This window comes from Lycorma delicatula, chromosome 5 (assembly GCF_047948215.1).
Source record: "Lycorma delicatula isolate Av1 chromosome 5, ASM4794821v1, whole genome shotgun sequence".
Taxonomy (NCBI): Eukaryota; Metazoa; Arthropoda; class Insecta; order Hemiptera; family Fulgoridae; genus Lycorma; species Lycorma delicatula.
The window spans coordinates 75432284-75458770 of NC_134459.1; the positions used below are offsets into that span (position 1 = coordinate 75432284).

General features: G+C 27.6%; 1 protein-coding gene across 3 annotated transcripts in view; it reads right to left on the minus strand.

Annotated features, from left to right (window-relative positions):
- Nucleotides 1–3192: 3192 nt before the first annotated feature.
- Nucleotides 3193–26487, minus strand: part of wdb (serine/threonine-protein phosphatase regulatory subunit widerborst) — a 272723-nt gene continuing 249428 nt past the window's right edge. For all 3 annotated transcript variants that reach the window (XM_075366410.1, XM_075366411.1, XM_075366412.1), the window contains exons 5-10: nucleotides 25161–25291; nucleotides 23437–23496; nucleotides 19664–19877; nucleotides 11867–11986; nucleotides 9471–9700; nucleotides 3193–5797 (exon numbers count right to left, since the gene is read on the minus strand). In XM_075366410.1, the coding sequence (XP_075222525.1) occupies nucleotides 5692–5797; nucleotides 9471–9700; nucleotides 11867–11986; nucleotides 19664–19877; nucleotides 23437–23496; nucleotides 25161–25291 (861 nt within the window). In that variant the 3' untranslated portion in view covers nucleotides 3193–5691. The remainder of the gene's footprint in view (nucleotides 5798–9470; nucleotides 9701–11866; nucleotides 11987–19663; nucleotides 19878–23436; nucleotides 23497–25160; nucleotides 25292–26487) is intronic.

Consider the following 26487-nt stretch of genomic DNA (forward strand, 5'->3'; position numbering starts at 1 on the left):
AAATGTTTAATGTTGTGGTACTGTAGCTTTCAATGCAATCCTAGAAATTATTATAAGGGTTATTTATTAGATGATGTCAAAAATTTGTCCTTACCTAATTTAATTTAAGCACATACATACAGAGTAATTTCCTTGTAACTGCACTACTGTTATCACTTATTTAAAATTTTTGCAATCTCCCAATTGATCATCGTCTAAACTGAAAGTTAACTAGTATACTCATTAAACTCAAACTACAGTATGTAATATACTCACATCAAAGAGCTAATGAAACATTATAGAATAGACCGAGATTACCAGTCAACTCATTTTTTAATATTTGAATTTTGTACTTGATTTCAACTAAAGAATAACTACATAATACTTTGTTTTAATAATAATCTGGAAAATGATTAAAAATATAAAATAATCTAAATAAATAAATAAATAAAAACTTTTCTTTGTGCAATGTGGCAGCCAATGTGTTAAAACTCCTCTTTCCTATAGATATTTGTCATGTCTAGAAATTTATCATACATTATATTTATGTTTTTAAAAAAAAAACCACAATTTTTGTAACAAAATGTCAACAAGTTCCAATAAGTGGAAATTTTGGAAACACGCTACTGCTGTTAGTTTTTGAACAACAATATTGAAGTAAACATGTGTACTAACTGTGTGTCAAATTTTTAACAAAGTGAATGTGTTTGTGTTAAGTTTTGCTTCAAACTCTGTAAAACATTTAGAGTGCTTCAGCAAGCACTTGGGGAAGACTGTATGGACAAATTGTAATGCTATGAATTGTTCAATCGTTTTGAAAGGAGCAGCAGAACATCAATTGATGAAGAACCCAAACTGATAACCTTCCACATTAACAAATTATAACATTAATGCACTTGGTGAAAATTGCCACTTATCTGCCAGATTGCTGAGAAAGTGGACATCAGCATATAAGATCTGCCACAAAAAAAAAATCAGTTAAAGATGAAGGTGATTGTGATTTTGACTGCAAAGACTACTTAGTTTATTATGAATTTTACTTTATTATGAAGTAAACAACTTCTACAAGGAAGTTTCATAACATTTGAAGAATGATATATGTAAAAAGAAGCCTGAACTATGGGAAAATGAACATTGGATGTTGTAACACGACACTGCATCACTTCTTTTCAGCCATTATCTGCCAAACCATGGGCTAACATTTGTGCTTTACCCGGTACTCTCCAGCAGATGTTTTCTTGTTCTCAAATTGAAGGTAACGTTGAAAGATGTTTTCAAACATAAATGAGATTTGAGGAAAATATAACAGCTGAATGTTCCAGTAAATATTCCAAAAATGGAAGAAATGTTGGGAGTAACATATTGCTAGCAAACAGGGACTTCATTGAAGAGGAAAAGACTTCACAAAGTTGCCTTTATTTTTTGAACATCCTCAATTTAGAAATGAAAGGTTTGTATGTTCCTTATAATTTTTTGTCTCTTAATATTGTACCAATTTTTGCTTTATATAAAACTCTTATCTTAATTCCATCAATTTATACTGAACTTGTTATTACAAATATCTCATTTGTAGCAAGTCACAACTTCTTCCCAAGGTGTAGAAATGTAAAATCACTAATTTCAGTCTAATACATGTCTACTCTCAGTTATAATATTTCAGACATATTCTTACTTGTGTTTCTTGTAGAAAATTTTATCAGTCATTTATATACTGAATAGCATAATTAAACGGGATAATCTGAGTTTGGCTCTAAAAAGGTTTACTGCAATTCTTTTGACATCAAATACTTAGATTTGTAAAAATTATTTACAATAAATAATATAGTCATGCATAATTTTCTAAATATTATAATTATGTGTTATCTAATACATAATATATACAAATTAATATTTATTTAGACTGATAAGGAATATGTTTATTAATTTACATAAATAATTGAATAAAGGTAAAACAATATTTTGAATTAATACAGTTTTACTACCCTAATGCAGGTTATTAACCCCACCACAATATCACAGTTATAGCTGCGTGCATTACTGTATCTCTAAAAAAATTGTTTCATCATGTGAGGTAATACTGCAATACAACGTGGCTGCTGATATGAGTAAATTATGAAAACAGCCAGTTACACTAGCGAACAATTCATGAATATGACTATCATATATTTTAAATTATAGAAAAACTTATTTCAGAATTTACTGAACATTTACACATTTTTCAAAATATATATAACATTTAAATTAAATGTTATGATTTTAAAATAAGCAACACAACTGCTTAATAATGGCATAATACAATTATGACATATACTGTTTATATTGCTGCAGTACCAGGTAATCTACAGATATGCACAGTAGCAGATTTCTACTTTTAACAGTTTTTTATGCACTATTAACTAAAAACTATATAGCAGTGGCCATTCTTATGCATTTATCAGTAGTTTTACAGCAAGGTAAACACTGCTTGATCGGAGACTCATAAGAGTAAAATAATAAAAAAAACATGCATTATAACATAATATATATATATATATATATATATATATATATGAGAACATTTCTCATAACATGAAAAAAATAATAATGAGCAAATGTCCATTATCAATGCAATAATTTCTTTTATTGTAGTTTTGATGTTTTTTTAATATGTATATATATAAAATGCATGAAAAAGAAATGTGTAAAATATAACAGTTTTCAAAATTATTGGTTAATACATTGTATTTCAGAGCAAAACAAAAAAGACAAGAAAAAACAAATATGCTTTTTCATTAATAAGTAGCTGAAGAATTAAATAAATGTAGTACATTGCTCATACACCTAAAGTATTTTTAAAAAAGCAGTATACAACCATTTATAACTAAAGAAGTAGCATTTACTACATTTTATAATTAAGAAGATACGACTACTAATCAATTGTAATATATTTTTGATTCTGAACAAAAGTAAAGAATGAGTGTTAACTGACTGACAATGTCGTTTTTTAAAGGAGCCACTCTCCAATAAGCAAGTCAGTTGAGGAAATTACTTGCAAGAAAATAGTTCTGTTAAATGTACAGAGTAGGTTCCGATGAAATTTACTTAGTAGTTATCATTGAGACAATTACTCAAAAGAAAACATCTTAAACTACAAAAACTGAACTTCTTTAATCTTATCCAAGGGCCTAAGGAAATTAGTTTGATTAAATTATACACATACAACAACACATCATAAATGGTTCTCACATAATTTTTAATTATATATATTCATATCTTGTAACAATTTAATATGTTAAAATAAAAATATAACTACTTTAAAACTTACAAAAACAAACAGTAACAGAACAAATTTTAAGGAATTTAAGAACATATAAACTAATAATTTTTATAAATACTAATTTTTCATTTACCAAAGCTCTTAAATTCAATGTTATTTTGGGAATCATTCATAATAACATCATATTTTTGTATCAGGTACAAAATTTTCAAGAAATTACAACCAAGTACTTTTTTAACCAACAAATATATTTAACTATATCACTTTTAACAATTTTCACTTTGCCATAAAAAGAAACTAAACAAAAGTAATATTTTAAAAACATTTAGTTCTTCTTAAATTCCTAACGAAAAAATTCACAAAAAAATACAAATCTCAACAACCATCAATAATAAATAGCGAAAAGATTAAATTTTAACAAAAGAAAATTTGTTATCTTACTGTTATATTACTTCGTCAATAATTAAAATCGTTTTGTACTTAAAATTTACTTAAACGTAAAAGCCAAATAATATAAATATATATAGATGTATTTTTAAGTTAAAAAAAAATCAAATTATTTAATACAACACAAGAAATTTTCAAAAAGTAAATTATTTATCCACTGCTAGAAGAAAAAAAAGAAATAGGATACTGGGTAAACACATCTAAAAAATAACAATAAATAACAAACTTATACACAAATGAAAACAAAGGTTGTTTTAACCACTTAATAATAGTATTAATAATAATATATCATGCCTCCGTTATATTGCAAATTAAATAATATTCCGTAATCGTTAAATTTCTTGTAACAAATTTAACGATAAGTCTCTGATAACACATCATTTATCAGTCTAAAGTTAAATAAATATAACCTGTAAATTATTATACTAAAATATTCTTCTAACATCATCTATCACAACATAAAAATTTAATTAATAATCATTAAAAAAAAGTAATATTAAAATTATTGACCCTTTAATTTTTTCAATACATTAATCCATACACTTCAATAACTTATAACACATTTCTTTTATTAATAATAAAATAATCTTAAATTTAAATATAATTAATTAATAATAAATATTTACAATGTTCAATGTAAATTAATTATTAATAAAGAGTATCTGATACTCAATATAATAAATAAATTAATTACTATAAATCTTATAATAATAAAAATAATAGTTATAATTAATGAAACAATTTAAACAATATTTATACATAATTTTATATATATATAAATATATATATATTTATATATATATATAATCCTTTTTTGATCATACATTATACTCCATAATAATGCTTGATTCTTAAAATAATAATTACAATAGAAATAAAAATAAAATATTTGGTAAAATAAATTATGCATAAATATAATAACAGAGTAAATTAAATATGCGGGAAATTTATTTTAAAAATATCTATTAACACAAAAATAAAAAAAAACCCATTAATAATAAGGTTTAGGTATAAGGCTGTTTGGAATCATATTGCTGTCGAACTATAACTAGATGTACAAAAGAAAAAAATAATATAATACATACAAACAGCACGATCGCACTGTAAATAATAAGCACCTCCAAATTCTAGCAGCAAATGGGTTAACACAGTTTTATATTACTTATATAACACAGTTATATATATTACTTCTTATAACCATACATATTATACTGATAGTTTAAAAGTTACACGTTAGTATTACATCAGTCCTTTTTCAATTGTAACAGGCGATTATCAGAAAGGATAGAGGTTTTCTTTGTACACACTGGAATATTAAGAGCAGTAATACACATTTCTTTTTCTTCAAAACAAAAATATACATTGTTTTATATTTATATATATATATTTATATTAATTTATTTATATAATTATATTGTTTAATAATTCTTTGGGAATCACACCAAACTTCTTTCAGTCAGTATTTTCTGACATTTTCTTGTCTTATGATTAATAAATTATGGCATATAACAGAGAAAAAACAATCGGTTATCGACTACCACAGTCGGACGGTCTGTCAAACAACATAAAAGAGCCTTATCAGTCTCGTACTGCTTCTATATAAATATTTATATATCACTAACCTAGAATACAGGTTTATTCATATTCATAAATAAAATTAACACCAATTTTATATAGCATTTTATAATCAATCATAAGATCACAAAATTATTAGCTTCGATTATTTTTTATTTAATTTTTTAACATTTTTTAATACTAATACACTAACAATTTCATGACAAAATCCTTCGGGTATGTATGTAAAATACTTTTTTTTAATTATTATTTACTGCTTGGTCAGTGAAAATGCCAACAATTTGTGCAGCAACCAGTTAATGGCTAAGGGGCCACTTCCACAACCCATACGACGAAGGTGTAATCAAGTAGCTCCATAGCCAATATATTATTATAACATGACAGCAAATAGATTATAACGTTTGTCTAACTTTCACGGTCATATTTTACAAGTATCACTTTTTTTGAATTTCTTTTTTCACTTGCACTTGTTTGTTAGATATTTCCAGTTCTGAGAGTCTCTTCCACAATTCATCTCTTTCTTTCTCACGTTTTTTTTCTCTGAAAAGGGTAAATATTTTAGTATTATAAATAATAAAAACTTATTCATGTTACAAAATCACAACAAATTGTTAGCTTCATACAGACATAACATCATTAATTGGTAAGTAACTTAGTTTAAATCACTAGGGATTCTATTGTTCCTTGTAATAATAAAAAATGCAGAAAGGAATTATTAAATCAATCTGTCAAAAATCCACATGATCAGTATAGCTGGGATTTTTAAATACTTAACCATGATTTGTATCATGCTTCTTTCATGAAATTTTTGTAGAAGGTGAAATTATTATTGATGTTTCAATGAACAAGTCTTTACTTTACACTTAATTTATAAATATGTGGAACTTGATATAAACTGTGGCTTTTTACAGAAGAAAAACAAGTAATAAAATTTAAATCGAAAACTGATAAATTAAAAATAAGTGAAATGACTTATCCTTTTCATTCAATTCCTGAATTTGAAGATTATGATGAAGAAGACACAAAATAATGGAGAGAAATGGCACTACCATGGCAGGGATTTCCACTCTTAAATGTGGATCCAATTGAAAAACCCATAAAAGAAACTTATGCTAAGAAGAAAATTACATGATTACATGTCAACACTTGCTTGACCTACTCACAATTAAATCAATCTGAACTGTGACCAAGTGAATGGGACCAATTTATTACATGTTGCTTTGGCTGTAATCAGTTTATCATCAATTGACTTCAATTTTCTGGATGTTTATCTGAGATGTTTAAAAAGAATACACTTGACTAGTTCACCCAGGATACAGAACTAAAAGTTCCAGTACACTGGTGACATAAAGAGCATTCCAATCCAATTAAAAATAATCAAAAATTCAATAAATAAACAGTAGTTTTTATTTCAACAGAATATCTTTAAGCTATTATTGGGCTTTTTTCAGATAATCCTCATACTTTCAAAAATAAGAAACTGAAGCAATCAGAAGCTTATTGTTGGTTACTGATCAGATTGCTACACTGGAAAATTGTAACTGAAAATAATGTTTTATTAATATTAAGATCAAAATTGGTGGTAATTCCAGAATTGCAACGATTACACAATTTTGGCATTAAAAAACAATCTTTTTTATCCACAAAAAATACATTTTTTGTTAGAAATTTCTTTATCTAATACTCAACTGAAGTAGTTGTTCACAATATAGGATGGCGTGCGTATTTAAGGCTAAGGAAGAAAATATTCATAGGAAAACTCCATATTTAAAAACATCTTTCAAGATTAAAGAACACACCAATCAGTAAGTTTTATTTCGAATTTTCTCCTTTGCAAATGATTGTTTCAGGTAATAGTGTGTTCAAATTTTTGTTTGCCACTTTGTTTACAAAATGGGGGATAATGATTGAACCCAGCCTCTTAGAACATTCTCTAAGAATAAATGAAGTAGGCAGCTTCAAAGTTTATCTATCAATGGCACCTTACCAGAAGATTTGGTGTACGAAAGAAGTAGAATATATAAGGTGAGAATGGGATAATATATTGACAAAAGCCAAATTGTATAAAAGGAAAACCTATAATCGTTACCATTCCAGCACTAAATAAATTTTTATCAGACGTTTATTAGTGTAGGGTGGCAAGAACTTTTGATGTGAAGTTGTTTTTCCTGCAGTTACATTGCACTGATATACATGATATAATTTTTTAATGAAGCCATTTTATTATGTGGTTGTTGAGCTCCAGTTTAGTCAGTTCAATTATTTTTTCCCTAATTTAGAAAGATAAAAGAAAAGCTTGTCCAAGAAACCAGCTTATTAACAACTAAACAGAATTAACAGGCAAACAAAGAGAGGTTCAAATAACTCAAATTTTATCTTCATGATAGGATGATCCTTTCATTCTATTAAACAGTTTCTTTCTTTAACTAAAGCAAAGCAGTATAGGTAGGTCATCTTGGTTGCAGGTCACCTACAACCAATATTATACAGTATATTACATTTCCAGCACCTATCAACCTACAAACAGAAATTACGAAAAATAGTTGTGAAAAACTACTTCATAATGAGTTCTAAATACAACAAAATTTATATTCAAGAGCACTGAACTATAAAGAACTGTAAAAAGTATATTTTCTTAAGGATATGCATAACATAAAACAATTTGATGAGAAAAGTACATTTTATATATAGTCTATTTTTTTCTAATCACTTAACTAGTGCAAATTAAAAAAAAAAATTGCTCAAGCCAAATATATGTAAATCAATATTGATAAAAAATTGTAATAAACTTCCATTTAGAAAATTTCAGCATATTCTATTTTTTGAAGTTTCAACAGTAAACATCAGTTTAAATTTCCTTTTCATTGCAATAAAAAAAAAAAAGAATAATTTTTTTAAGTTCAATTGCTTTCAATCTGAATTTTTCCTTAACAATATAATTTGTATTGCTCATCAATCGGTATTGGTATTCATCCATTGCTAAGAATTATATTGTTATTCCTCATCAATACCACACCATACAATTTGTCAATAACAATTCCAAAATCTCTTTGAAGTGACACTGTCCAGCCAATGAAATTTCTATTACTAAAACATTTCAAGATATGTTCATTTAATTACATCAAACTTTACTTTAAAGAACATTGTTTACGAATATTTTGCAGAACTTATGATAATTACAGTATAGCAATGATTCCCAAACTGTGTGCCATGGCCTCTTCACTGGGGCGCTGCAAAATATTGTAAAAGTTTCATAATTAATTGAACCAAAACATTTATAATTATTAATTTAATGTTAATAAAGTAAAAAAATTAAGATACATGAGTTTTATTTATTTTTATCTCTTACTTACGAGTAGTCATACTTTTACTTAGGGTAGGGTGCCATGGAAAAATTTTTAATTGAAAAAGAGTGCCATGATTCAGAAAAATTTGAGAACCACTTCAGTATGGATTAATTATTATTGCAATGAAAGCTGATTATTATAATTATAAATGATAAATTATAAATTATTATAAATTATAAGCTGATTATTATAAACAATTATTATAATAATACAAAATAACATGTTTGTTTACTACAACTCAAAATTAATAACTAGTTTGTTCTAAATGTCTGTTAAAACTGTATCAATAATGACCATCAAATTCTGGACTCATTTTAGCATCAATAAACAATGAACCTTTTTTCAAGTTCTCACCAGAGTAACTGATGCTTAAATAAATAAAGAGTAATTATAATTTCCAATAACGCTAAAAGAGGGAACACTAAATCTGGATTATTCAGTAGAGCTTGCAGAAAAAGGTTTTATATAAAGCTGGCTGCAGAATCCTTCGGTAAATTGGTCTTGGGTTCCATTATTGTCAAAGGATTTCAGTGATGAGTTCAAACTTATATGCATTTCTTAAACTATATATATTATTAGGAATTTTCATAGACATGAGCATGTCCAAAATCATAATTATTTATTTAATAAAAACAAGTGAAGGAAGAATAGAATAAAAAATCACCACAGTAGAATATGGTTCTAAAATATGAAACAAATTATATTATTACAGAATTCTAACAGTTTAATTGAATTAATAAATTACAGATATGTGAATAAGAGTTTTTGCAAACCAACCAGGAGATTGTTAATCTAAAACTATTTTCACAGATTATGAGAAAAACTGCTTATAAGTTTAAATTATAAATAAAATCATATAATCTTACTTCTGTCTTTCTGCTTTATAAGATGCAGTAAGGTCATCAAATAATTTGCTATTCATTTCCATGAAAGTTTTAAGAACATTATAGACTAATGCGACAATTGTTTGGTTCCAGTGCTCTTTACTAATTCGGTACAGGGCAGGGAACATGATCGGCATAATAACATGATTGTTCTCTTCCATTAGACTCATAATGTACTCATTATTCCACAGATATAATGCCCTTTCTGCTACCTAAAATGAAAATGAGAAAAACATGATTTTTCTAAAATTGTGATTTTTATTTACAATAAAAATAAAAATGTGTATAATTTATACACTTTCACATATAAATAAGCACAGAAAATCAACATCAGCACATTAATAAACACATAACATCAATAATAGTTATATAATTAATATAATTACACAGAATATAAATTAAATACAGAACGTAGGGTAATAACAATTCCACTGTAAATGATAGGAATTTGAAAACCCTAGCAACTAAGTAAAAGCCAATAACATACATGATAACAGAATATCTATACCTACAGTAAATATGTGGTGTGCTCATACAATAAATCCTAAAATACCGATTGCTAGTAGTCTGCATAACAGGGGTTTCAATGTGTATAAATGCTGACAAAGACACTATTTCGTTTTTTACCTCTTTCAAACATGTATTTTTGCCTTAAACAATAATTGGTAATAGTAAAACACAGTAACTATTATTAGTTATTATTATTAGGATAAATTTTAAACAGTAAAAAAAAGATTAACTCATTAACTGCCATACATATAATGACATACAACAGAAAATCATTTTCAATGTTATTTGAAAACGTAAAATATGCCATCATGTAAAAGAATTCTTACATCAAATTCAATTATAGTAAACCAGAAAATGTTCAAAATGTAAAAGGGGACCTCTCCCCTCTGCTACTTTAAACATAATAAATAAACACTTGTTCCATTCTAAACAATCCAAACAAAAAACAAGGAATTTTATTGCACTATTAAGAAAGGTAAAAAATCCATTATGGCTTTACTTCTCATATGAATTAAAAAATAAAAATAAATATTGGAAACTTTCCAAATTTATATTTATAGTGTTTAAAAATTCCTTTTTGATATAACATTTACTGAAAAATAATTACAATAAATGCTGCATAACAAAAATCATTTTTTATAGTTAATAAAGCAAGAAATATCAGTAAGTCTTTCATTTTTTGTGACTGGGATTTGTCAGATTTGTCCACTGAATAAAAGAAAATTAAATAAACAATCTAAATAACTTCATTCAAATAATCATAAAATCACTTGTCAAAATAATCACAATATTGATATACAATGGTTTTTGTTTAAAATTTATGCTGTGTTTATAAGTTTATTATTATTACATTATGCAATGATATTATATACCACAGATATAAAAATATCTGTAATTACTCTTTTTTAATAATTTTGCTTTTATTCATATAAAAACATTCAAGTGGTACTAATACTCATAATAGTTAAATTAAAGTTCCTTCAAGAGGAAAAAACTCTACTGAACATAAATACATCAAATCTTTTAGAGAAAAAAAATTGGTAATAAACTATAATTTCCATTAAAGTAGACTCTTATTTGAGCTCGTATAAACTGAGGTCTATCTCTTTCTCTCTTAAGAGAAATCCTGGTTTCTGGGTATCAGTCTAAGGGATAACAGCTGTACAGAAAATACTAATTTTACAGTGTTCAATGAAGATAAAATTTTCATCCACCATAGTAAGAGCGAAATCTAGCATCAAGAAAATAGAGAATGAAATGAGATTATTCATATACCCTCAATAAATCATGGAATGGACATGATGTTCTTTCAGCTGATTTAGCTACAAAACTGATGAGATCATGCTGCAATTGATCTTAATTTAAAAACTGACATACTTCTTTCTTAAAAAAAAAAAATAAAAAGATAAATATTGCACACATTTTAAAACATATAGAGTAAGTTTAGAATGTATTAGGAAGTGTAATATGCTAATATTTCATAATAGTAATGAAATTTATGGGTATTTTCACTGTTATTTTGCCTCTAAATTATGTAGTACTGGTCTTTCAAAAATGTACAGTACATCATAATTTACTTTTATTTATAAGTTCACTTAGAAATCTCTTATCTTGTGATAATACATGGTAAGGAATGCAAAAAATACATCTGTACATAGAAACATTTCAAGTAAATGATCAAAAGAAAAGTTATTTTAAGTAAGAATCTAAATAATGAAAAAATTAGCTACAGAATTTGTAAGTACTACTTATTTATAATTCCAATGTAATTATATTTAAATATGAGTTATAATTTACAATATAATTAACACATAATTACTCAATTATTTAAAACTCAGTAGAAGTGATTAAAAATACAATACATATACCTGAAAATGTGGACTTGATACACAACGAGCAATTTGCCTAAACAGGGGTTCCTGAATTTTAATGAACTGTAATGGTTCAATAACATCTAAAATTTCTTCTATTTCACCGAGAAACATCACCTGTTAACACAAAAAATTAGTTATCAATCATTTTTTTTATATAATACATTCATTTGTAAAAGCAAATGAATGTATGTTTTCCTTTTCATTTCATATGAGTAGGCAAAAAAAAAAAAAAATCACATTCATTATATTATAGAAGATGAGATATATGCAAGTGATTGTATTTAGCATTCACCAGTCAAAGGAATAAGGCTCAAAGAGATTACAAATACTATCTGATTTTTTTTTTAAACACTAATTTTTATTTTTTATAATTAGAAAAAAGTAAACTTTTACAAGACTGCTGCAACATTGTATACTTCAATATATATATATCTACTTTTTTAACACTATTATTTTTTTTATAGTTGTCAAATATTATGCTGCCTTGGTTCAGTACCTAAGTTAGGTTTAATTATTCGCTAGTTCATTCAAATAAATAAGTCTGCTTTGTTTATGATATAAATTATTTTATTATAATCTTTAAACTTATAATTCATATATATATATATATATATATATATATAATTCATATATATATATAATAAAAATGGGTACTAAGAAAAACTCCATCACACTAAATTGCCTAGGATTTGCAGATGACCTCGCTCTTTTAGCAAATAATATTCAAGAAACCAAAACACAAATCATGAGCCTTCAAAACCTAGCACAAAAGATAGGGCTTCATATCTCTTTCGAAAAAACTGAACTAATGGCCATAGATCCTCTGGTAATAGAGCACATTACAGTAAACAATCAGAAAATTAAAATAGTAAAACAGTTTAAATATCTAGGGGAAATAATAACTTATAATTTAAATGAAAAAGTGACATGGCAAAACAGGACAAATAAAATGATTAAATCCAAAAAATTAACTCTGTCAACATATAACAAAAAATGCCTTTCTGCTAAAACAAAACTTAAACATTATAAAACTGTAGTACAGACAGAAGTCACCTACGGAAGCGAGACCCTTTTCAAAATCACTCAGAAAAACCGAATTGAAAAAATTCTGAAAATAGAGAGGAGAATTGTCAGAACGTGTATCAATAAAAAACACCAAAAAGAAGGCCAATGGTGGATTGTGCCAAATGAGGTGGTGTATCGAGAAATAGAGCCTGTTACTGATACTATGCGGAAAAAAAGAATCTCTTTCTTTGGTCATCTCATAAGGACACCGGAAACAAGACTGTCAAGAAATATCATTGAAAAGCTCTGGTTTCAAAAGCTAGAAGTAGGATGGATCAAAGAAATTAGAGAAGATATGAAAGAATTGGGAATTTCCCTGACTGACCTACAGAATAAAACTGGAAAAATTACAAAGCCAAAAGATGAAAGCATTAGATTTAAACAAAAGACAGACAAACGACAAAATACAACGAAGAGGGTGTTTACGGATGAAGAAAAGAAAGCAAGATCTGAATGGATGAAGAAATACTGGGCAGCTCGGAAGAGTAAAATAACACGCTTTTCTCAGAAAAGATCCAACTAAAATTGACTTGTGGTCCCATGTTGGCCGTAAAAGCATAATAATAATAATAATAATATATAAAACATTATTGTATTAATTATACATTCGTAATTTACACATGTTTGAGTCTCTGAAGGATGGAACAAGACTGACTAACAATAGAGCATTAGACAAATTAATTTAATAAGAGTAAGAAAAAAAGTAAAAATTTTTATTTTTACAAACAAAAAAGGAGGAATGAAACCTGAGTCTTAACATAAATGCTTGCCAAAAATCATACGATTTTTTTTTTAGTTTAGCATTGTAAATGAAACTATTGCAAACAATAACATGAATCATATGATTTTTGCAATTACAATATGTTACATACATGATACAATCCTTAATGTTGCATTTCAACAGAATAACAAACAAGTTTAATTGTGAATAAATGAATAATAATATAGTTAAATTGTTAATATTTATGTTTAGTTGAAATGGTATTTACATTAATTTGTGATATAATATTAATAGTACTTAAATAAATGTATAATAATAATAATAATAATCAGTATATTGTTTAAATAAATAAAAATAAAATTGAATATTTTAATCTGCAATAGTTTGAAATTACATTCACAATAATCTTAAATAATAAATAAATCTAGGGAACCCTAATTCTCCAGATCAATAAATTATTAGTGGTGTTTTATTGCAGCTAATATATTATCAATAAACATATACATTATCAATATATAATGTATAATATAGATGTGAAATCATCATTAATACAAATATGTAAATTAGGTTATAAATATCAATACAATATTTATGAGTATGTTAGCAGTCACATCATAAAAATATAAATCAAATGAAATTACAAGAACAATAGTATGAAAATAATTAGATCAATAAAAAATATTACTTAAAAATATTATTTAAAATCAATCATTTGAGATTGGTAACAGGTATAATTTATGCACAGGTCTTAATGGACCATTAACTATGTGTAAATCAACAACCTACTAGGATGTCAGAGCCCGGGTAAATCCGGGCGACAATTCAATGTTTTAATGCATGGGTGAAGAATTTTTGTTTGTTAACTAATACTAAATCTCAAACACAAAGATTATGGGATGGAACACACCATTTATTGTGTTGCGGTATATAATGTAAATAGTCCTTATAGACCATCCTCTCCAGATAGATTGTATATATTTTTGTAGTAATTGCCAACAGCCTAAACTATTAATTTTAATTTTTTGATAATTGGGTTCAGGCAAGGAACTGAGCAAACATCCTATGAGAAAGTGTCCTGGAGATAAAGGTTCTGGATCTCTATGATCTGATGAAATAGCGAAGGTATGATGGGAAATGAGACAGGTTCAATTTGTGTTAAAACTGAATATAATTCCTCAAAATTAAGAATCGTTTGTTAAATTACATGACACATATGAAATTTAATCCTTTCGATTGCACTTTTCCATAAACCACCAAAATGGGTGGAGGAATAAATGACCAGGTTATACTTTGTGTTGTGAATGCTTGAATTTGTGATTTTACTATTTCTGAATTTAAAAATTGATACAAATTATAAAGTATATTTTTGGCGTAATGGTAATTGGAACTGTTATCAGAAAAGACTTGAGTGGGAATACCCTTAAGTGATATAAATATTTTAAATGCTGCAATTAACGACTGTGAAGATAGATCAGAAACTAATTCTAAATGAAAAGCTTTAGTAGTGGGTCTTACACCTCTGCCCACCATGACGAATCATAATTGGACCGCCATAGCCTACTGTGCATGTAGAGAATGTTCAGGAAGAAATAACTCTGGAAGATGGTAATTGACTTTTTGCATTATATTGAAAATATATCATACATTTACGACTGATAGAAGAAATAATCCTCTTACCATTTATAATCGAATATTTCTGACGTAAAGAATAATGTGTTTATTAAACACCTGAATGCAAAAGATGCAAATGCTCAGCATTAATAATCAGTTTTGTAATATTTCATTTGGATGTAAAATAAGAGTATGTTTAACGTGGTAACTTGATACAGTGTTGTAATCTGCCTCATACAAAAAGTAAGCCTAAATTATCCAGAAATGGATCAAGTGATAAAGGTTTGCTATGATTAGAAATAGTTTGATTGTTTTCAAGATATTTATTTTGTTACCAAAATGCACATGTTGCGATTGTTGAATAAAAAAGTTAAATAGTATGATTTAAATCCTTTGTAGTTAGGGAACCAATGATTCGTTCCATTTTAATTGATTTAGCATTATCTAAAATCTAAAAAAAAACTAAATGTGCAAATTACAGTGTGTAGTGCAGAAAATCATTCTGTGTAATCAAATACAACAATAGATATAAATGATGTTACTGTATTTTTTAGTTTTTCTATTAAACATTCAGAATTCATATACCATTATTAAATCTTTTGGCCAATGGAAAGAAGATTGTGAAAGCCATTGAGAATTATACCACCAAAGTAACATGTCAAGTAATTTACTTGGTGCACAACCTCTAGACAATGCATCTGCTAGATTATCAGAGGATTTGACATAATGCCAATTAGCATTTGAAATGTTTTTCTGAATCTCATGAATTCTATTGCTGACAAATACTCTCCAATTAGATGGTTGTTCATGAGTCCAATGTAGTGCTATTGCAGAATCTGTGTATAAACCTAGTCAAAATGTATGTTTAAGGCAGTAACAACCTTTAATAAAAAATAACTTTTATTTTGTGGTAGTAAACAACCACAAAGTAAAAGTCTTGGCAGTGTAATTTGTTTTAAGGGTGCTAATTTTGATTTTGAACAAAGTAAAATTAGAAGTTATATGGTTGGCATACACAATTCGTATGTAAATGTAACAGTCATAGCTTTTTATAGAGGCATCGGAGAATCCATGTATTTCAATAGAATCAAATTCTACTGTCAACGTTAGGTTTGATGGAACAATTTATTTTAATTGATTCAATCAAATGTAATGTAGTAACGTGTTGGGTAATATTTCATCCCAATTAATTTTAAGTTGCCAAAACAACTGCATAAAACGTTTATGTGAGAAAACAATAGGACCTAAAGAATTAACCACACCTATTATAATGGTATGGTAAAAATATTTCTTTTAGTGTGTTTTTTAAAATCATTAGAATGAGTAATTTGGAAAAGTAGCGTGTCTGAAGAATTATTTTAAAGAACTCCTAACGTATGTAAAGTCTGTTCTCGATTTGAAGGAATGGAAGAATTGTGTTCAGCAAAAGAATGGTACTATTATTGGAAATCCATTTACGGAGTGGAAAACCATATTGTTGTAATAATTTAGAAATATCAATTTTCAATTGAATAACTTCATGTAACTTATCTGAACCTATTATGAGATCATCAACATAAAAATCATTTTGAATGGCCTTAGAGGCTTGTGGAAAATCATTCTCATTTTCATTAGCTATTTGAATTAGACATCTAGTGGCTAAATATGGTGCACAAGCGATCCCATAAGTTACGGTTCATAATGCGAAGCGTTTTATTTCTTGATCTGGAGAATTACACCAAAGAATACAATGTAAATTGAAATCACTAATGTTTAAAAAGGTACTAAAAAGTAACTGATACATTTTAGCTATGTCAGACATGATATAATTATGGATTTTGAATCTAAGCAATATGTAAAATAGGTCTTAATAAGACTCAAATAATATTGAGTTCTAATCAGTATGTCAATGTTATTTGTTATGTTGAACTTGGGATCTGCTAGAAATTTACCTTAATCATATTTCGAGGAAGATGAAGATTAGAAATGTCAATGTGGTTGATGGAAGGCTGTGTGATATATCAGATTAAACAGCACATTGCACTTTGAAAAGTTCTTATATCGAGAGTATAATGTAAGTGTAACACTGTATTTGGATTAAGATTAGTTATTTATGCTTGAAATGGGGAGATCATTTTTAATAAGTGTAAGTCCTAATTTTCAGGCAAATTTATATGTGCAAAAATTTGCCTGGCTATCAGAATCTAATAAGATTCTACATGAATGGTGATTATCATATTGGTGTTACATATGGCTGTTGATAAAAGTATATTTTCGTGTGACTGATAATTAAATGAATAGACATTACTTTCAGGCTTATTGCCATCTAAATTAGAATGATTAATTTTGTCCATATGAACGAGTGTGTATTGTTTTTTAGTACAAATCATACATCAATTTTTTGAGTAACTCATTAATAAAATGTCCTTTATTTAAACAAATAAAATAACAATTATGCCTCAAAAAGTCTCTGCATTCATTGATGCACAAATTTAAAAATTCTTTACATTGTTGCAAATTATGTTTGAATTACAAAAAAGAACATTGCTCAGACTTAAATTCTGAATAAAAACTGACATTATTTCCTTTAAATTGCTTGTTATGATTAAGGTAAAGCGCTTGTTATAAGCTTTGGTTGAATTGTTATGACACTATCCTTTTGTTTTGTTTTTACTTGTAAGTTTGAAGTGAATGCATTAATATTTTCAAGTTGTCGTCTGTAATTAAGATTCGATAAAGTCTTTAAAGGTGGGAAACATTTGATTTGACAACTTTTCCTTCCATAATCCTGAGATATTGTAGTCCAATTTTAATGCTAGAAACTGGACAATAAATTCATGTGTTTACAGGAAGTTGCATTGCTTTAAGAAAATTCAAATATGATGAAATTTCATTAATAAATTTGGTTAAAGTATCTATGCATTCTCTTTTTATAGAATCTTAAATTTAAAAATGTTTAAATTTTAAAATGTACTCAGCATTATGAAATGCAATTATATACTTGTTATCAAATTGTGTTTTTAATAATTCTAGAGCATTAACATAATTTTCATTTGTTACTGGGAGATTTTTAAATATTAGATATATCATCTCTATTATGTACTAAATCAATAAAACATATATTAAAAAAGTGGTGCCACTCAAACCCATTACGGTATATTACTGGGTTGTAGTTGTGCTTGTTTATATGTTACTTGAACTAAATTCTTGATTAGATGATTTTTGACTATTATTTATTAAATGTTGCGATTTGGACTCTATAGTAAGTCTTCTATACAAGTCTTCTTTGATTTGTATATGATCTGAAGCTTCATTAAAATATTCCAATCCAATTTCTGATTAAATGGTGTCATATTTGCTTTGCAATTCAGGCAGATTCCTTATTTTAATTTGTAAGATGGGAATATCACCTTGTGAAGGATCATAATTGTGAGTAACGTGCCAATCCTAATTATAGTGGCCTTTAATAACCCTCTTTGTCTAATTAATTGTTCCCTAATCATAATAATAGTAATAACTTAAATTAACAATGTGAATTATTAACAAAGTAAATTAAATATGAAATGAATCAAATGTTATTACATAAATGATGAGACAATGTAAATTAAATATAATAATAAATTAAAAAAGATATTATGTAAATGTTGTAGATCAAATTGCTTGAGCCCTTTTATTACAGTAATTTGTTGAACATTAATATTCTTGAAAATTTTAGATTATATCTGTGATTCTGGAAGATCAAGTAGTTCTGGAAGACTAAAAATGATGATTCTTCAAAGTAACAAATTATATCTGACCCAAAGGACCAAACATGTCGAACAAGGTCTTGTCGCCTTGGTTCAATACCTCGGTTAGGTTAAATTATTATAAGTATTTTATTATTCGCCGGTTCATTCAAATAAATAAAACTCTTTATTTTGTTTATCATATAAATTATTTTTATTATAATCTTTGAAGTTGTAATTCATATATATATAACATTATTGTATTAATTAATTATACATTCATAAAAAACACATGTTGAGTCTTTGAAAGATGGAACAAGACTGACTAACAATAGAGCATTACACAAATTCATTTTATTAATCAGAGTAACAAAAAAGTGAGAATTTATGAAGAGTAAAAGAAAGAGTGAAAATTTATAGGTAGAAAAAAGTGAAAATTATTAATATTAATACAAATAAATGAAACCTGGAGAAAATGAAACCTGAGTCTTAACAATAGTATCTATAAACAATGAAACATTTATAGCCTATAAATGGCGTAAAAGAAAAAAAATCTCTGGCTAATCATTTTATAAAATTGTTTACTTTAATAAATTAACTCTTCAATGGATAAATTTTGAGCCACTTCAGTATACATGTTAAACATGATTTTAAAAAAATGATTAAAATTACTCCTTATTTGATTATTACCTCCTTTTGACTACATGTTTTGGGCCAATATTTGAGCAGACCTCTAACAACTGGTTCAGTCAATGCAGAGTCCTTCTCGAGGAACTGTACTACACAATATGCTAATTGCGCATGGTACAATGCGAGACATTTCACTTTATGCAAAGGGATAAGAACCTTTACCAGGAACTGTTTATGTTCTGTTTTCAGCGGCAGTGCAAATCCATTAATGATACTGTAAAAAGAAAATGTCAGGAAAAGAGTTCAAGAATTAAAAGAAATTAAGTACAACAATATATTATTTAATCAGTCAAAAATAAATGTACAGAAGTTAAGACATTTGCCAAAAATAACAATACAAAGTAATTTAAAAATATGAGCAGAACACAACTGGCTTAAACCAGTAACTTTGAGTAAAAAAAAGTACGATTCTAAGGATGATATGTTTGCTGTTTTTTTTAAATAACTTTGTGGTTAATACTTTTGAATACTAAAAATGCACAACTATAAACTTCACTATACTGAAGTACCAACTACAGTTTTAAGTTTCACATACTTAAAATTTAATAGTTTCATTTAATTTCACAGAGAATAACATCAACAAAATAATTAAATCTATGAACATGCTTCAATTTGTTATTTAAAATTAAAAAAAAAAAAAAACTTTGAAATGTGCCATATTCTTCCTATAAAATGTTATCTTTGTTTTGAGAGAAAAATTACACAGGGCCCTTTGTAAATCTGATTTTACAGCCACACCATCTATATATAACTCATAGGTCAAGGATGTACAATCATTCCCCTAAATATGTTAAATGCACGCTTACCAATGAACACAAAAAGCCAAGCATATCAGTGCCATGCTGTTATTACTGGACCTATATAAAGCAGGAGATTTTTTCAGAGGCTCATGACAAGAGAATAAGACTTGTATCTTGAGCTACACAGAAAGCAATGATTAATAGTGTACAATCATTTTCTTTACTACCCAAACCAAAGAAATTCTTACAAAGGATTTTGTCTCAGAAAGCCACGACAACAAATTTTTGGAAGTGTATCTTTAAAAAGATACACTTTTTTACAAAGTTTATGGCAAATTGATAAAATGCCATATACAGAATGATCTTTCTCTTACAATGGCTGGCCGAACAAAAATAACTGTTTGAATGTTATAAACAAGATGTTTTTGGCTACCCAACCTATACATGATTTAACCCCAAGCTATTTTAATTTTTTAACAAAAGTAAAGAACTTATTAGTTTCATGAGTGAAACAGAAGTAAAGGTAACAGTTATGATGTTTAGTGCGTCAGGCAAGGGAATACAAATTTTACCAGGTTTATAAAAATGAATAAATGTTTGTATGACTAAGTGGAAAGATTATCTAATATATATAAGTAAACTAAAGGGTTTCAATGAGGTTCATGTAAATTTAATATAAGCAGATTGTTCAAATTTATCAGCTATCGCAAAATGGCACTAAAATGACCCACCACTTGAACATTACTAAGACATCATCATCACTAGTCAACTTGGCTAACCACTTCTAAGTAGTGACTCTTAATGTTCGGCACGGTTCACTTCATCATAAAGTAGAACTATAAGTACAGTTTGATGAATTTCTAATACGGTGTGTTCAAAATGATATCAGGGTTTTAAAGTTATGTAATATTTATTATGTTTTACTTACACTGATAAATTATAAATGACATGAAAGAGCAGCTGAAACAGTTTTTCCTATAAGTGTTCAATGTGAGCACCATTTGTCACACAGCATACATCCAGCCAATAGGAGAATTAATCCCATACTTTAATCAGCAAGTCTGGTGTAATTGATGCGACAGTTGTTTCAATCCTGTGTCTCAAATTGGGTAGGTCAGCTGGTAACAGTAACACATACACTTGATACTTTATAAACCCCCAAAGGAAAAATCACACAGGGTCAGATCGGGTAATGTGGAGGCCACAGCAAACAAACCCTAACATCTGGTCCCCATCGACCAATCCAGCGGTTAGGGAGAATTTCATTCAATCAATCATGTATAGCGTCGTTATGCCAGTGAGGAAGCACACAATTTTGTCAAATAAAGATCAGCGATTTATATTGCAGTTGAAGAATATTTCCTAGGTACGTAAAAAAAAAAAACTCTGTTACATGTTCAACACTGTCTTCGGACACACTTGCCATCTTGTACTCTCTTTTTTACAAATACAACCAGTGGTTTCAAATTGTTTATACCATCTATGAATGTTATTGTCACTCAAGGGTCACAATGGAACTTCAAAGAGAACACATGTTAAATGGTAATTACATATTCAAACTTAGCAAACTGCAGAACACACAACACTTTGGCGGGGGGGGGGGGTTCAAGCATTTTTGCTACTAGTGCTTTCAATTCAAGCATAAGGTTAAGGAAACAGCTTATGAGCTTGCGCACAGCTAAAACTGTTTGAGTTGCTCTTTCATTTCATGTATAATTAATCAATGTACGTGAAACTTGAGAAATATTACTTAGCTTTAAAACCCAGATATTCATTTTGAAACACTGTACAACCTTGTACATCAATTTCAACAAAATTTATAATATAATGTTTTATGCTCAATTTCACTTATTTATACTTTGGTAAATACATTCTTTAATTTGGGCAACAGTTAATTTAAACTTATACATATGAAAATAAAGGTGCATAAAAATATTACTTTCTATCTTTATATTTCTAATTTATACAACATATATTATTATAAGAGAAATTTTTATAACCAACAGAATCCAAATTAACTAAAAAAAAATCATGTATCCCATTGAACACAAACATTTATTAAAGGTTGTCTTCAAAACTCTTTTGCCACGCCCAATGTCTAAAATGGCAAGAATGGATGTCTAGAGGATTATATATTTCTTAATAAACCTGATGGTTAATAAAACATCATTATTTAATCATACTATTGATCAACTAATCAACTACTGATCCAAATATTATAAAAAAGTGTAAATACTTAAGTAGCACTGGTTAACTAGAAGCAATGAAAGGGTTCATTTATTCCATTACTTAACTGGATAAATTAAATATGTACCTGCATAAGAAAAACTTAGGATATTACCATCATAAACAATACTGTATTTCTACACTAATTAAGTAAAACTTACTCCCTTCACATCTCAGAATAGCAATTGCCTTTCACAGTGAATCTGAAATCTAACGAAAGAAACTATACAATTTCTGAGAACACTCTCTGGCTAACATTTTTATGCCTCCTCAAGATACCATAATGAATCTTACTTTCTTTTTTTATATGACTAATAATAAGATTATGTCATCCCCCCCCCCCCCCCACCGATTATATTACAATAAATATGCATGGATGATGACAATCAATGGATATCTACAAATTCTAACCTTTGTTAATCTAACATGAATAAATTTTAATTATAATACTCATTTGCAGCCCACCAAGCTGGTCTACTAGTAAACTCATCATTGCAAATCAGTTGTTTAACAGCTAATTTTCAAAGTCAAAAGTTCTGTGGTTCAGAAATCCTAGTAAACGTTAGTTACTTTTATATGGATTTGAATACTGGACAGTAGATACCAGTGTACTCTGGTTGGGGTTCAATTACCACATATCTCAGGAATGATTGGCATGAGTCTGCACAAGACTATAGGAATAATAATAATAATAATAACTGCTGTACAATAATATTGTACAATAATAATATAGGAATAATAATATTCAATTGCTGTACATATTTAAAATAATTATTAAGAATAATAGTTCAAATGAAATATACATACCTCCCTAATATTTCCAACAGTTCACCAACTCCATTAAAATGTTCTGTTTCATAGACAAACCTGAAAAAATGACAATACATAATTTATTAAATAAAAAAAAAAAAGCTGTGGAAAAATAATTCATTAATATTTGGGAAAATCAAGTATAGTTCAGATCAGAGGAATGTCGATATGCTGAATACTGAGGGCTAGCTTCAATCTCCTGTCTTGCTTGTTCAATGTTCTCTGGTCTTCCTGATGATTTTTATTACTGATTCTGTTCTGAAATTCTCCACAGACAACATGATTGCATTATGAGAAGGCAGAGGACTGTAGATACCAACAATGAAATAATGTTGATGGAATCTTCTCTGCAAGACAATGTTTCCATAGCGAAAATACAGTGTGTACTGATGTTGCACGGCTGCATGGAAGCTAAACTGACACAAAGGGTAGTGTGAGGCCAAGAAGTGAGAGCACAAGTGTAGTCCACATCCTCTGATGTGCCAATAACAAATAAAATATAGTTAACAGCATCCTGTATTAAGTAATAAATTTGTTTTTAAAATATGATTTAGTTCATGTAATCAACAAATCTGGTTTTATTTCAGGTAGATCAGCAGCCAAAGCCTTGAAGTTTGTTGTAAAATTTAAAAACAATAGCTTTATTGAATTAATCCTACATTTTTAAAGTCTTTGATATGATCCCTAATGAAGTGTTTCAAATTCTTTCATTTAAGAAGTCATTAATAAAGGACTGTAATTTTTTGAGTCTTATGTTGATAATAGAAAGGAGTAAGCTTATCTCAATGGTATTTACACTGAGATTAATTTGTTAATTATAAATCCCACACACTCCCTTTTTGTTAGCAATCATAATTGATGACTTAACTTTTAGTATGTAGCCAGACCCAACATTCAATGCAAATAGCACCGCTTTGGTGGTCACATCAATATAAACCAAAACTTAGGAAAAATTAATTTGAAACTTGCAAACAGGCCAAAAAAGTAGGTTGCCACTAAATGTTTGCTTTGAATAAAACACAAAGACTTTAACAATTGACACTTTGTTTAGAGGAATTTCGTATTCAAACGTAGAAAACTTTTCAACATCACACTTATGAGATAAATTCTCCAGGGTTCTTGATGAATTATTAATTAAAGTTATTGCATTGTGTTTCAGTTAAATTTTCATACGAAAGTTGTTGCACCTGCAACAAGCAGTTATAGTAAATTAAAATTCCATCTTATATGTTTAAATTGTATAAAATAATATTAATGTTGCTCTATGTGCGTGTACACACACACACACACACACACACACACACACACACACACACACACACAGAGAGAGAGAACAACATACAACAATATATATGTTGATGTGCATTCTGCCTAAAATACTAGTAAATGAATATTGAATATTGTAAATGTTATCAGATGTTTGATTTTTTCTCAAATTCTTCATAGATTAACTTAGATACCAGAGTATTCAATAAAATCTAAAATACTTTTTTTATAATTAAAATTACTACTTCTGCACAGTTAAAAAACTTAGTCATAATTAGCAAATCTGTCTAGAGTTTTAATCTATGAGCAAATATTCAACAAATTACTGATTAATATTCCATGATAAACATTTCAAAAACTTCAAAGAATAACAATAAATTAATTACAACAGTAAAATGAAATCTTTAACAAGTAAAAAAAAAAAAAAAAATTATAAATCATCAGTATATTAATACCTGAGAAATATATTGTTGATTTGTTTGCGAATAAAAGCACGAAGACCAAGGAATTTCCCGTAAATACGATGTAAAACAGTCTTAAGAAAATCCCTCTCTCTGGGATCTTCACTATCAAATAAATCAAGCAACTGAAATAAAAAAGAATAGAAGCCAAATTAAAATTAAAACTGTTTTACATACAGAACTATCATAATATAAGTGTTCAATTACTCATGAAATGTTTTTCTTATGAGTAATTGTGATAAATATACTCATTATAAAATCCATTTAAATCTTTTATACTGAAGTAAGGAAAAGTACACAAACTTACTGAAGCTTAAATTACAGAGAAATTTCATTAATTCTTTTCATAATATTTATAAAACAGCTTAGTGTATTTATTCTTACAATTTTCATATTTATTTTTACTAAATTTCATAAAAACATCCATGGTTTGTATTTTGCAGGGATTTTTACCAACTGGTTTTATGCAGTTAATAAAAAAACATTATTTAAAGAAAAAAAAATATTATTGTACATTTATCATTTATTAATAGAAGTGAGAGCATATTTTTGTTTTTTTCTGTTAATTTACATTATTATGTCTGTTCATATTAACAGAAGTGTAAAGTTACTTGATACGAGAGCTTATCTACATGTTTTTTAAATCCTTATAGGAATCACAATCCTTACGTTTCATCTGATTTATAGAGGACTGAATACCCAATTCTTGATTTCATTATAAAAATTTGAATATCTAACTCCTCTTATATTTAACTATTATTTTCAAGTAATGAATGTCAATAAACTTTTTTCTACATTTAAACTACAAATACAGAAAAAAAAGGTTAAGTGTTAACGAGATTCATTAAGAGGAGGCATGATTAGAATTTTTCTTACATCCATCTAAACAATAGAAAAAAAAAAAATTTCAATACATTAAGCAAACTGAAGAAAGATTCAATAAACTATCAATCAAGCGGCACTTAAATAAAATTAGGTAGCATACAAATGAACAGATTCCATTCATATCTGTGGAGCAACCTAAGGCTCAGATTTGTGTGAGAAATGTGATCAAAATATCTGGTATCAAAGAAGCCTATTAACCTCCAAAGACAGAGAGAAAATATTAATCATTACAAGATGGAAGGTTGTAGTTTTGAATTGTGGATGGACTCTGCTCTACACATGTCATCTCATGCTTCTGCCCAGCTTTTGGAAGATGGTATTTATCCCGCATTGTCATTAGGATAGGTGTTATCATATCCCTGTGGACAACTGTTCTTTGCAAAAGCTGTTCTGCTTCATAAAGTGAATCTCTAGAAATGTAGGAATCAACTGACAG